The sequence below is a fragment of the Molothrus ater genome, chromosome 11 (assembly GCF_012460135.2).
Source record: "Molothrus ater isolate BHLD 08-10-18 breed brown headed cowbird chromosome 11, BPBGC_Mater_1.1, whole genome shotgun sequence".
Classification (NCBI taxonomy): domain Eukaryota; kingdom Metazoa; phylum Chordata; class Aves; order Passeriformes; family Icteridae; genus Molothrus; species Molothrus ater.
In genome coordinates this window covers 2,439,219-2,451,328 of record NC_050488.2, presented here as the reverse complement: position 1 = coordinate 2,451,328, position 12,110 = coordinate 2,439,219, and the positions used below count along the sequence as shown (strand labels likewise).

General features: G+C 40.0%; 1 protein-coding gene across 1 annotated transcript in view; it reads left to right on the top strand.

Moving 5' to 3' along the window:
* SYN2 (synapsin II) overlaps positions 1–12,110 on the top strand; it is a 184,610-nt gene that overhangs the window by 53,856 nt on the left and 118,644 nt on the right. The window contains exon 2 of the mRNA XM_036404701.2: positions 9,511–9,568. Coding sequence (XP_036260594.1) covers positions 9,511–9,568 — 58 coding nt within the window. The remainder of the gene's footprint in view (positions 1–9,510; positions 9,569–12,110) is intronic.

Below are 12,110 nucleotides of genomic sequence, written 5' to 3'. Positions count from 1 at the left end.
AACTGATAAATTCTTTTTGTTTTCTGCTGAGCACAGTGAGTGAAATCCCCCTTCCCTCAGGAGGGAAGCAGCACTGGAAGTACCAGTCAGCTTCAGATTCCACGTTTAGAGTCACAGGAGACTCATGAAACCAATGGAAACTCTGTGTATGAGTGAGAAAAAAGCCCACCTTGGAATATTCATTAATTCACCTGCAAAGAGCAGAGGATCACAGAAAGCATCAGCAATTAGCAGTAATTTAATCCATGGGATGGCAGTGATTAACTTCATTATGATTTTTGCTAATGCTGCGTGAAACACATCAAGAATGTTCTGAGTGCTCTGTTAATGTGCTTTTTCTGTTAGATTTCAGCAATTTCTGAGTTAGGGTCATGCCTTTGGTGCCTATCACCCATCCCTGAGCACAGGCAGGCACTGAAATATTCCCAATATTTCCATGCACCCCCTCCCTGTGGCTGCTGCCCAAGAGGGGCTGACACCTGGGCAGGTCCCTTGGAGCCAGGAAATCCAGGGCTTTGACCATGGAGCTGTTTCCCAGGGATTGGAAACCAGTCCTTGGCCAATCTGCATTTCTTCCTACAGGAGAGGGCAGCAAAAGCCATGAACTCCTTTCCTTCCTGCAGCTGTGCAGGTGCTAAACCAAGATGAGGTTTTCTGATTGACCCATTCAAAAAAAACCCAAAAACCAGGGCAGCACGTGGCTGTCTTGAGTATGAATATAAAAACATAAATTTCAATTGCATGAAAAAGAAAATTGAAACATCAAATGCTGTTTTACATTGATTATTTGGGCTTTTTTTTCAAATGGGGCCTCGAGTGTTCCTGTAATGTGATGCAGTGCATGACTGGCATCTTCCCCCTCTTTCTTTCCTCCCTTTGAGTGGTTCATTCAGAGCCTCAGAGAGGTTTTAAGATACAGTTTCTGTGTAAATTCAGGATCCTCAAAGGTGAAAATTCAAGCAATATTCATAGTGCAACACATTATACATGAAGTGACACTGTTGTCTCTCCAGGCATAAATTATTCAAATTTACCTCAGAGAGTCTCACATCTTCCTGAGGAACATCTGAAACACCTTGGAGAACTCGGTATAAATACAACAATTAAAAGGCAGATGCATTTCTGATGAAAAAATGGACTGGATTCAGTCTCAGAGGCTCTTTCACCCCATGCTGGTTTATCTGGCTTTTCAGATGTTGCCAGAAGTGACCTCCTGGCAGTGTAAAGTCCTCAGGTTCACTGGATTTTCTTTACCTCAAGAAGAAAAAATAACCTAACCTACCTTTTGGTTATCTTCCTAGCTGGTTTGGGTTTTTTCCTGTCACAAACTATTCCCAGGGGCTGCACTGTGGGACATTTTTGCCATTTATTCAAGAGGATGTGCCTTCTTTCTGAACAGGATTGCTCAATAACTGTTTGTGCTCCTTTATCTTGGTTATCAGCAGATGAAATGGAAAGGATGGACCACTTAGTTGGTAGGGAAATGCCAAAATTTGTTACTTTATCTTGGATATCCAGGAGATAAGGAGTTCAGGGCAGAAGGGGCAGTTTGAGGCTTGAGCAGCAATAAAAGCTGGATTCAGAGCTGTAATATTTTGTAATTTGGCTGGCAGTGTTTTCCTGTAGAAAAGTTGGAACTTTCTGTTCATCTCATGAGTACAAAATATTTTTATGACCCCAGCCCTGGGAAAGTGTAGTAGCAGCCCTAATGAATCGAACAGATTTGGAAAAGGTTAGAATATGTTGCATCACGTATTGGGTCTTCTGCTGGTGAGGGAATGAACATTTAAAAATACTCATTTGTCATCCCTTTTGCAAAAAAAGGAGCTCCCAGAAGTTACATCGTGACCATAAATCTTGCAGGGAAGAAGTGGGCTAATGGTAAATATTACATAATGGGAGGTGTGGGATTTTGAGACGTTACCAGCAAGGCAGACTTGGTGTTTGGGCATGAAAGAGGGCTTGTTTCACCTCGAGTGGGCAGAAAATGAGGCATTTTCAGTTGAGCATGCTGTGTGAAAGACCCAAAAAATTTCAGTTCAGGAGTAGGAGGCACTCACTTTCTTCTGCATTACATCCCCAGTGAAAACACTGCTCAGGCACAATCAGAAACCCTCCAGAATAAAAAGGATTGCAAGAATAAAAAAAAAAATGGAAATAATAAAATGGCTCTGTTTAGTTGAAATGAGCAGAGAAAAGGAGGTTTGATACATGCCAAGGGAGGGAGAACTTGTTAAAAAAAAAAGGGCTGGCAATGAATTAGGAGAATAAAAAAAAGGGATTGAGGTGGAGGTTATGGAAGCCTCTGAAGGTGCCACAAATAAAATTGTTGTGAAAAACCCCCCACCTTTCTAACAAGAACTGTGTGCAGTCCAGACAGAGAAATGGAATAATTGCTGCTTAATAAAATTGTGTTCTTTATTTCTAGCTAGCCTATGGGTTATTTTAAAATGAGTTTTTAGAGGTGGATTTCTTTGGGCAGGGAAATCCTCCACTGGGAAGTGTTTACTGTGGTTTTTAGCAGTGTGGCCATTGCTGGGGAAGGGGATGAGGTGCAGGCAGGACCCTCACACTCAGGTTTTAAGCAAGTTTTTAACAAAGTTCTTGGCTCCAGGCTGCAGAGGGAGGGCAGGGAATCCCTGCAGAGGAGGAGCAGAGGTTCCTGCAGGCTCTCCTGCCCTGCTCAGCGTGAGCTGGGGGGTGGCTGTGCCCTCCTGTGTGGAGTTTTATCTCCTTTTTTTGCCAGGGATGGGATTCAATGTGTGAAACGGAATTTCTTGTTGGGACTCAGATGTTTGTTAGTTCTTTTCAATGTCACAGTCTCACAAGCCCTGAGCTGTACAGCACTTCACTCCAACAACCTAAAAATGGAGCCCTGTCTCTCTCTACAAGGCCTTTTAAGGATAAACTGTCCATTTAAGAAATGACACCTCAATTATTTTTACTTTTAACCCAATAACCAACCACCTATGGCTGTGATGTGGAATTTTTATCCATTCACACAAAACCACCCAAACCCATGGAGAAGAAGGTGAAGGAGAAGGTGAAGAAGAAGGACCAGCCTGCACCCTAAAACCTCCACCTTTCTTTATATCTATTACTGTATTTTAAACCCTTAAACTCTGAGTTTCCCACCCTGTGATATCACACACTGCTGATCAAACTCCACACCCACAATCCCAGCTCTGTCATTCCATTCTGGAAGCTCCTCCACAGCCTCAGGTCAGTGAAGTGTTCTCCTGGGGGTCAGTGCCTGGCAGCACAGAGAGGCTGAAATTCTGAAATTCTGAAATTCTCAGCATCCAGGGTCCCAACACTGATGCTCCTCCATAAAGGGGCAGTTCAGAGATACAGAAATCCTGGCAGAATTAACTGGGACAGCGCCAGGGGCAGGCCAGCTGGGAGGAGTGTGCTGGGATGCATCAGGACAGGAATCCTTGCCTTTGCTCCCAGTAATTCTCTTTCCATCTGTTATGATTGACTGCTCTGGTATAGAAATATTTGATGCAGAGATTTCAGGTACAGAGACACCATGAGGACTCAGACATATTGGCAGAAACACCTTTTTTGTTGTTGTTGTTTTTGGTTTTTTTATGAGCAGTTTATTTTCCCCCTCAAAATGATGGAGTGAGAGTGAAGAGGTGCATCAGTCATGTCCTACCTGGCATGCTGGGGAAAAAATGTACAAAATAAATCAAATTTCAGTTGGTGTTTCTGTGAATTGTCACCTCCTGGGGTGGGTGACTGTGTCCTTGCCATGGAGAGGGCATTGCACCCAGCTGGGTGACCAGCAGCAAAGCAGAATTGTGAGCCATGGAAGCTTCTGGAATTACCTGTGCTGTCCCAGAGCCAGGAAAGGCACTGCTGTGCAGATTTACAGCCCCTGCTAATGCAGATTAGCATTAATCTAATGGAACCCAGCCCAGCAGGGAGCACTCCCAGAGCCAAGAGTCACCCAAAGTGACACAAAGTCTGCTGTGTTCTGACATTTATTTTGTGCTGCTGGCTGCCCCTCCTGAGGCAGTCTCTGTGTGAGGGAATACCTTGAGAAAGCATCACTGCTTGATGGGAGAGTGAAAGAGGGGCTGGGGCAGGGGCCAAGGGTGGAACTGCACCATGCAGACACAAAAAGGGTGTGGTTTAAATCCAGACAGCTCTTTGCAGAATCTCAGTAACATTTAGGAATATCAAGGCCTTTCAGAGTCAGGTTTTAAGCAGGATTTTTTTTTTGTTTGTTTCATAACAGTCTTTTTTTTGCAGAAATGTGGAACAAGTAAATAATAGAAAGCCTTAAATGACTGTGTTTAATTTCTATTTAAGCATGATAACCTGATCAGAGGTGAGATACCCAAAGCTTGGCTGGTGGGGAAGGAAGCACAGCAAATGTTGGTGCTGCCAGTTGTAGAGGACATGGATGCTGACACAGAAATCCCCCCTGGTTTCAGTGGGGTGTGGTTTAATTCCCATAAAATGAAAATGCTGTGCAGATCTTATCATACACTGGTTTTGTTAACAGCAGCTTGTGGTCTTGCTGTGTTTACAAAAGTCTTTTTTAATTGAACTATAGAACAAACTATTCCTAATCCCATTTGAACTTGAAGACTGGGCTCAACTTGAAATCTTAACTTGAAGACAAGGTTTTGTTTGTCTTCAGCTTTTCCTGGCCTGTCACTGAGACACTTTTAAAATCCATGGAATTCTGGCTGGGTCATTTGTCTGTCAGTATCTTTACATGCAGTTCACTGATAATTGCAGTAATTCGGTTATTTGGGAACATTCTGTATATATATACACACACACACATAGATATATGATATATACATATAGAAGATTTGGGAATATTCTGTATATATATATATAAACACACACAGATATATATATATATGATATATACACATAGAATATTTGGGAATATTTTGTATATATATATGCACACACACAGATATATATGATATATACATATAGATGATTTGGGAATATTCTGTATATATATATACACACATATATATATGATATATACACATAGAATATTTGGGAATATTTTGTATATATATATGCACACACACAGATATATATGATATATACATATAGATGATTTGGGAATATTCTGTATATATATATACACACATATATATATGATATATACACATAGAATATTTGGGAATATTTTGTATATATATGCACACATACAGATATATATGATATATAAATATAGAAGATTTGGGAATATGCTGTATATATATACACATATATATATGATATATACATATAGAAGATTTGGGATATTCTGTGTATATATGTGCACACACACATATATGATATATGCATATAGAATATTTGGGAATATTCTGTATATATATGCACACACACACATATATATATTTATATATGGAATATTTGGGAATATTCTGTATATACATATACATATATGATATATGCATATAGAAATATGGGAATATTCTGTATATATATGCACACACATATATATATTATATATGGAATATTTGGGAATATTCTGTATATATGCACACACACATATATGATATATGCATATAGAATATTGGGAATATTCTGTATATATATCCACATATATATATGAGATATATATAATATTTGGGAGTATTCTACATATATACACATATATATATACACACATATATATGATATATACATAGAATATAGAATATTTGTGAGTATCCTGTGTATATGCACACACAAATATATATGTATATATGTGTGTTCATATATATATATATAAAACCAGGTTGGTCTCATGGCATAGTAAGATACTGTGGAACTGTTGGGAAATAAATCAGATTTATTATTTATACATTTGAACCCCCTTTAACGACTCCGCCTCGTTCCTTGTCCTTAGCAAGGTTCAGTGAGTGCAGTGGGTTGGTGTCAGGCTGCCTCTGTGGCAGCTGCATGTTCTCTGGTGGTTTCATTTTAAATGTGAATTGTGCAGCAAGAAATGCAGCAATATTTCAGGGGTTTTGAGCAGCCCCTGGCTGTGCCTTCAGTGGGCAGCATCCCTTCCCAGGCTCTCTGCTCCCATCTGTGGCCTTTGGAAAGTGGTGGAGTTCCAGGTGGATGATTTATGATTTCTTCCCTTTTCTTCTCCATCAACACCAGCAGAGCAATGTCCCTGTAAGCCCCCCTGGTTTGGGGTGTGGTTGGTTTTTAGCTTCACCCTCCTGAGAGCCCTGTCCTGGAAGCTCTGGGAGCTGCTTACAGCCATCCCACACTCTGTGCCAACAGGAATGAGGCTCAACAGGAGTCTGAGACTGCGATTGAGTGGAATTCTGTAAATAAATGACACCAAACAATTGCATTCCTCAGCTCCCCTCGGTAAAAAATAAAATCAATTACCATAAGTATGTGATGAATGTCATTATGACAGGACTGCTTCTTTTCTTGCAAATGGGGAATAATTCAAGCAGGGCATGGCTGAATTTCCAAGGTAGAGTAAATAAAATGAAAACTGGCTTCTGTTTCACAATACCCACATGCTAATTCTTAGACTTTGTTATAAAATGTTTAAGTCATGACATTTTCAGTTATTCTTCAGAGATACCTGTGGAGGTTTTGGGTTTTTTTTGGGTTAGGGTTGGGATTAAATGTGTAAGATGGTATCTCTTGTTTGGATTTAGATGTTTATTAGTTTTATTTATAGTATAGTTTTACAAATTGTGAGTTTTATAGTATTTAATAAATTAAAAATGGAGTTGTCATTTTTTCCTAAGTTTTTTTAAGGATAAACTGTTTAATTAAAGAATGACACCTAAATTATTTTTATTTTTAAACTTAATTACTAATTACTCATAGTTTGCAATGTGGATTTTTAAATCTAATTACACAATACTACTTCAACTTATGAAGAAGGTGCAGAAGAAGGATTAGTTTTTGTTTTGAAACTTTTATCTTGATTTATATATATTATTATATTTTAAAACGTCAAACTCTAAGTTTTCTACTGCATGATATTACACACTTTTATTTACTCTACACATCCACAATCCCAGTTCTGTCGTTTAATTTTGAAGCTTTCTCCACGGTCTCAGGTCAATGCAGTGTTCTGGGGGTCAGTCAGCACAGAAACTCTGAAATTCCCAGCAGCCAGGGAATTCCAACAGATACCAAGATAAATTCTTGCAGTCTGGGGCTCAACATTTGGAGAATATTGTGGAATATTATACATTTTCATAAAAGTTGTTGGTTAAAGCTGCTGCAAAATTGATTCTCTTGAAATGATTGAATGTCAGGTTTGTTTTCAAGCCTCAGATTGCTCCACTTCAGTCCTCACTGCTCCTGTTTATTTTCAAAGCTGAAGTCATTTGTTGAAATGTGAATCGTGCCAGGGTTTAGCTCTTTGGAGATTGCCTCATGTTTGAGCAGAAAGACTGAATTTAGAGTTCTAGCATCTCCCTAATTAACAGCTAATGAGTATTTTGGTTATCTCACTAGCACATACTTGGAGTAAAGAGTGGAAGGGTCTGTCCTGAGCTCTCTGTGCTTTCCCAGGTCCATTCCTTCTCTCAGAGCTGCCAATTCCTGATATTTGTTAGGGCAGCTTTTGGGGAAGGTTTAATCTCTGTACAGTTTCCATTTACATTTGAAGAAACTGAGTATTTAAACTGGTTTTCCAGTGGCCAAGAGGCAGCTTCACTATAATGTAGCCAAGATAATTGTATTTAAATCAAATGTGTCATGTGATGTCCAATAATGCACTTCTCTCACCTGTTTCTGCACCAGGGATAAAGCCCAGGAGCTCATCCTGCTCCCAGCAGAATTCAGCCAGGACAAGGCTGTTAAAGTCATGGGGACCAGAACAGGACTTTGAAGCATTTTTTGCAGTGGTGAATGTTTAGTTTTTCAGAGGGGCATTAAAGCTCTCTGTTGATGGGAGCTGGGTGCTCTCCTCCTGATTGTGGCCCTTCCTCCAGCTCAGATCTCCTGGCTTTTCCCATAAAACACATCCAGAATCCCAAAGCTTCCAAGAGGTGATGCTCACATTCCTCTTAAGGGATTCCAAAACAAATTTGGAAAGATAAACAAGCGATTAATGATTTTTCTGTAAATTAGGTTTATTTTTAACTTCTACCTTTAGTATGGGAAAAAATATTTGGTAACACTAAGCTGAGTGTGCACCTTCCAGAACAGAACAATGGATTTCAAACTTCATCTTTCCTGTGTACTTATTGCAAGAATGCAGTTTAAAAAATAATAATACAAAAGCTTTCTTCTTTGTTTTCTTCTCTCCCATTGCATGTTTATACAGAATTATTGGTTGGGCAATATTTTACTGTGTGATTTCAGCATAAAAACTTCTACCATCCATTATCCATATCCTTAAGACATATCTTTAAGAAATACCTTTATTCCTTATGAAATGCTGCCCAAGGCGGTGTTTACATTTGTTTATTAAGAAATTTTGTTTATCCACGATTGAAATCAGTGGTGAAATTCCTCTGGATCAGGAGAAATAAATTATTAATCTATGTATTGCTATTGCTTTCATTGGGGAGGTAGATTTCATTAATACAACAGCATTTTGTTAGATGCATTTTGTTAGAAGAATTTTGTTTGATGCATTTTGTTTGATGGAATGCACAAAGCTGCTCTTCTTTAACACTTTGAGGTGATGTTCTGTGGTGTGCAGGTTTTGAATTGGGCAACAATTTTTTCCTTGCACAAGAAAAAAGAAGGGAAGGCACCCTAAGCTTTGACTCAAGCAAAGAAAACGCAGAGGGGCTGATCCCATATTCCTTCAACAAGATCAGGGTCAGAATAATTCCTTTTTATCAACAGATTTATCTTTTTTGTTGAAATTCTCCTTTAGTCCAAAGCAGATACATTCAGCCTGAGGGATACAAGGGATGGATTCCTGGAGGAATGTCTGCTTGCAAGGATCAGTGAATTCTGTTTTATCCCAGCAATCCTGGTGCATAATAATTGCCCATAAACTCTCCTTCACATTAATTATTTCATATCAAGTCAGTCTAAAGGAAGGAAAATTGATTAGGAAACTCAAATATCTGACAACTGCAGTCTCCAGTTCTCTGACACTTCAAAAACAATATAAAGTTTCTAAGCACAGGATTCCCAATAAACCAGTTTTTCTGCATGAAATATGTGGATAAAGATGAATGTGAGTGGTTGTAAGGAAATTGTGCACAGGGAAATGAATTTCCACTGCCACTGTTGACTTGGAGAGCAAGATTGTACCTGTTTAATAGGACTCCTTTTATATTGTTTAACAGCTGTGAAATGTGTACTTCTGATGTTTCATCATTTCAGTGCATTTTCACTTCAGTGCTGGAAATCACATCATGCTTTTTATTACAAAATATTGTGGGATGGGGTAGATTAAATCTACCTGTGCATCAGGTGGATTGAATTAGTATATTTGTGTGTTTTCAGGACATTGGAGGCAATACAGGAAGTTTTCTAGAGACACTGATTGCAGATAAATACATCCTTGATTTTCTCTCCTTTTTTTCCCTGCAGGGCCAAGGCTTTTCGTGGAAAAAAGGTCCATGGAGAGTATGACATAAAGGTGGAACAGGTAAGTGACTTAGCCTGAATGTTATTTTTATATATAGTATATATAATTTATTTTGATATTTTTATTTTTATATCTGTGCATTTATAGAAACACATATATTTAATAAATGTGTGTAATCCCTCCCTGGGGGGATTTAAAAGCTGTGTTCATGTGGCACTTGGGGACAGGGTTTGCTGGTGGCCTTGGATTAATGATATTGGAGATTATCTGAGGGGGCTTTTCCAACCTCGATGACTCCATGGCTCTCTGTGCATTCATGTACAGAAATATTCACAATCTTTGTACCCCAAACCCCTCACAATTAGGGAAACGTGATGGTTTGGGTTGGGGCAGAGTTAATTTTCCCCTGGAGCTGCTGGGGTGTTGGTTTCCTGTTTCCACTCACAGCTTTTGCTTTAGCTCTTGAATTCTGTTCATCCCAACCCACAGTTTTCCCACTTTTCCCCTTCTGGTGGGTAAAAAGTTACAAAGTTTTCCCACTGGTACCCTCTGGGTGGGAATGGGTTTGGGGCTGAGCTGCCAGCTGGGGTTAAAGCACAGCAGCCCTTTCTTGGCACCCAGAGTGGCCTCTTCTGAGGGGATTTTCACCATAATTTTCACAGCATGAAAAACATCTTGTGTTCAGGAGCTGTTGCTTAGAGACTGTGAGGTTCCCAGACACTCCATGAATTACGTGTGGCACTTCTGTATCACTAATTCCCCACTCAGGAACAGCAATGTGCTCTGGGTGCAGTGCTAGCTTGTGAGGGTTTAAAAAAAATCCATAACAAATAGGAACAGGCATGGAGATATAATTTAGGGTGCGCTGGCATTATAGATATTTTATTTAAGCTGAAACTAGGGGTTTAAAGAAGATTTTTCAGTGCTTTTGAAGCTTGAAATGCTCAAATAGATGCTGCTGTAGAAAGCGTCAGTCCTTGAGCTGTTTTGTCAGTGGATTTTCAAGGAGTGAGGGGAATTTGTCATTAACTGTGTGCATCCAGATGTGAATCCTCTGCAAGGCTGCAGCATCCAGCCCTTCCACCTGGGAAGATCTGATACCCTGGGAGCATGGGAAGCTTTGCCAGGGCTCTGCAGGAGGATGGAGGGAGAGGCAGGAAAATGAAAACAGCTGATCTGCCCATTGCCACCGAGGCCAGGGCAGGCAGCTGACAGCCCAGCCCAAGCCTTGAACAGGAGCCAAAACTCCTGGGGGCACCTGGGACACACCTGGGGACACACCTGGGGACTTGGGGATCGGTTTTGGTGATTTTTGCGTCTTTTTATGGGGTTTTTTTTTAGTATTTCTTGGTGGTTTTCTGCATTTTGGGTTAATTTTGGGGTGATTTTAGGTGATTTTGGGTCACTCACCTGCCCTGGCCAGATCGTCCAGCTCCTGCTGGGGGTTTTGGGGTGATTTTGGATGATCTGGGATCATTTTTGGTGATTTTTGCATCTTTTTATGGGGTTTCTTTTATTATTTTTGGTGGTTTTCTGCATTTTGAGTTAATTTTTCGGTGATTTTAGGTGATTTTGTGTCCCTCACCGCCCGTGGCCCGGTCATCCAGCCCCTGCTGAGGCTTTTGTGCTATTTTGGGTGATTTGGGGATCATTTTTGGTGATTTTTGCATATCTGTATGGGGTTTTTAAATTATTTTTGGTGGTTTTCTGCATTTTGAGTTAATTTTGGGGTGATTTTAGGTGATTTTGGGTCACTCACCCTCCCTGGCCAGATCGTGCAGCTCCTGCTGGGGTTTTGGGGTGATTTTGGATGATCTGGGGATCATTTTTGGTGATTTTTGCATCTTTTTATGGGGTTTTTAATTATTTCTTGGTGGTTTTCTGCATTTTGAGTTAATTTTGGGGTGATTTTAGGTGATTTTGTGTCCCTCATGCTCTCTGGCCAGGTCATCCGGCTCCTGCTCAGGGTTTTGAGGTATTTTGGGGTGATTTTGGGATCATTTTTGGTGATTTTTGCATATTTTTATGGTTTTTTATTATTTCTTGGTGGTTTTCTGTACTTCGGGTTAATTTTGGGGTGATTTCGGGTCACTCACCCTCCCTGGCCAGGTCATCCAGCCCCTGCTGGGGCTTTTGTGGTATTTTGGGGTGACTTTGGGATCATTTTTGGTGATTTTTGCATATTTTATGGGGTTTTTTTGTATTACTTGGTGGTTTTCTGCATTTTGAGTTAATTTTGGGGTGATTTTAGGTGATTTTGGGTCACTCACCCTCCCTGGCCAGATCGTCCAGCTCCTGCAGGGGGTTTTTGTGCTATTTTGGGGTGATTTTAGGATCATTTTTGGTGATTTTTGCATATTTTTATGGGTTTTTTTGTATTACTTGGTGGTTTTCTGTATTTTGAGTTAATTTTGGGGTGATTTTAGGTGATTTTGGATCCCTCATGGTCTCTGGCCAGGTCATCCAACTATCCAGCTCCTGCTGGGGCTTTGGGGTACTTTGGGGTATTTCAGGGTAATTTTGGGTATTTTTTATGGTTTTTTTTCCTGCTTTTAGAGGAGGGTTTTTTGCAGTTTGTGGTATTTCAGGTTGGTTTTGGGTT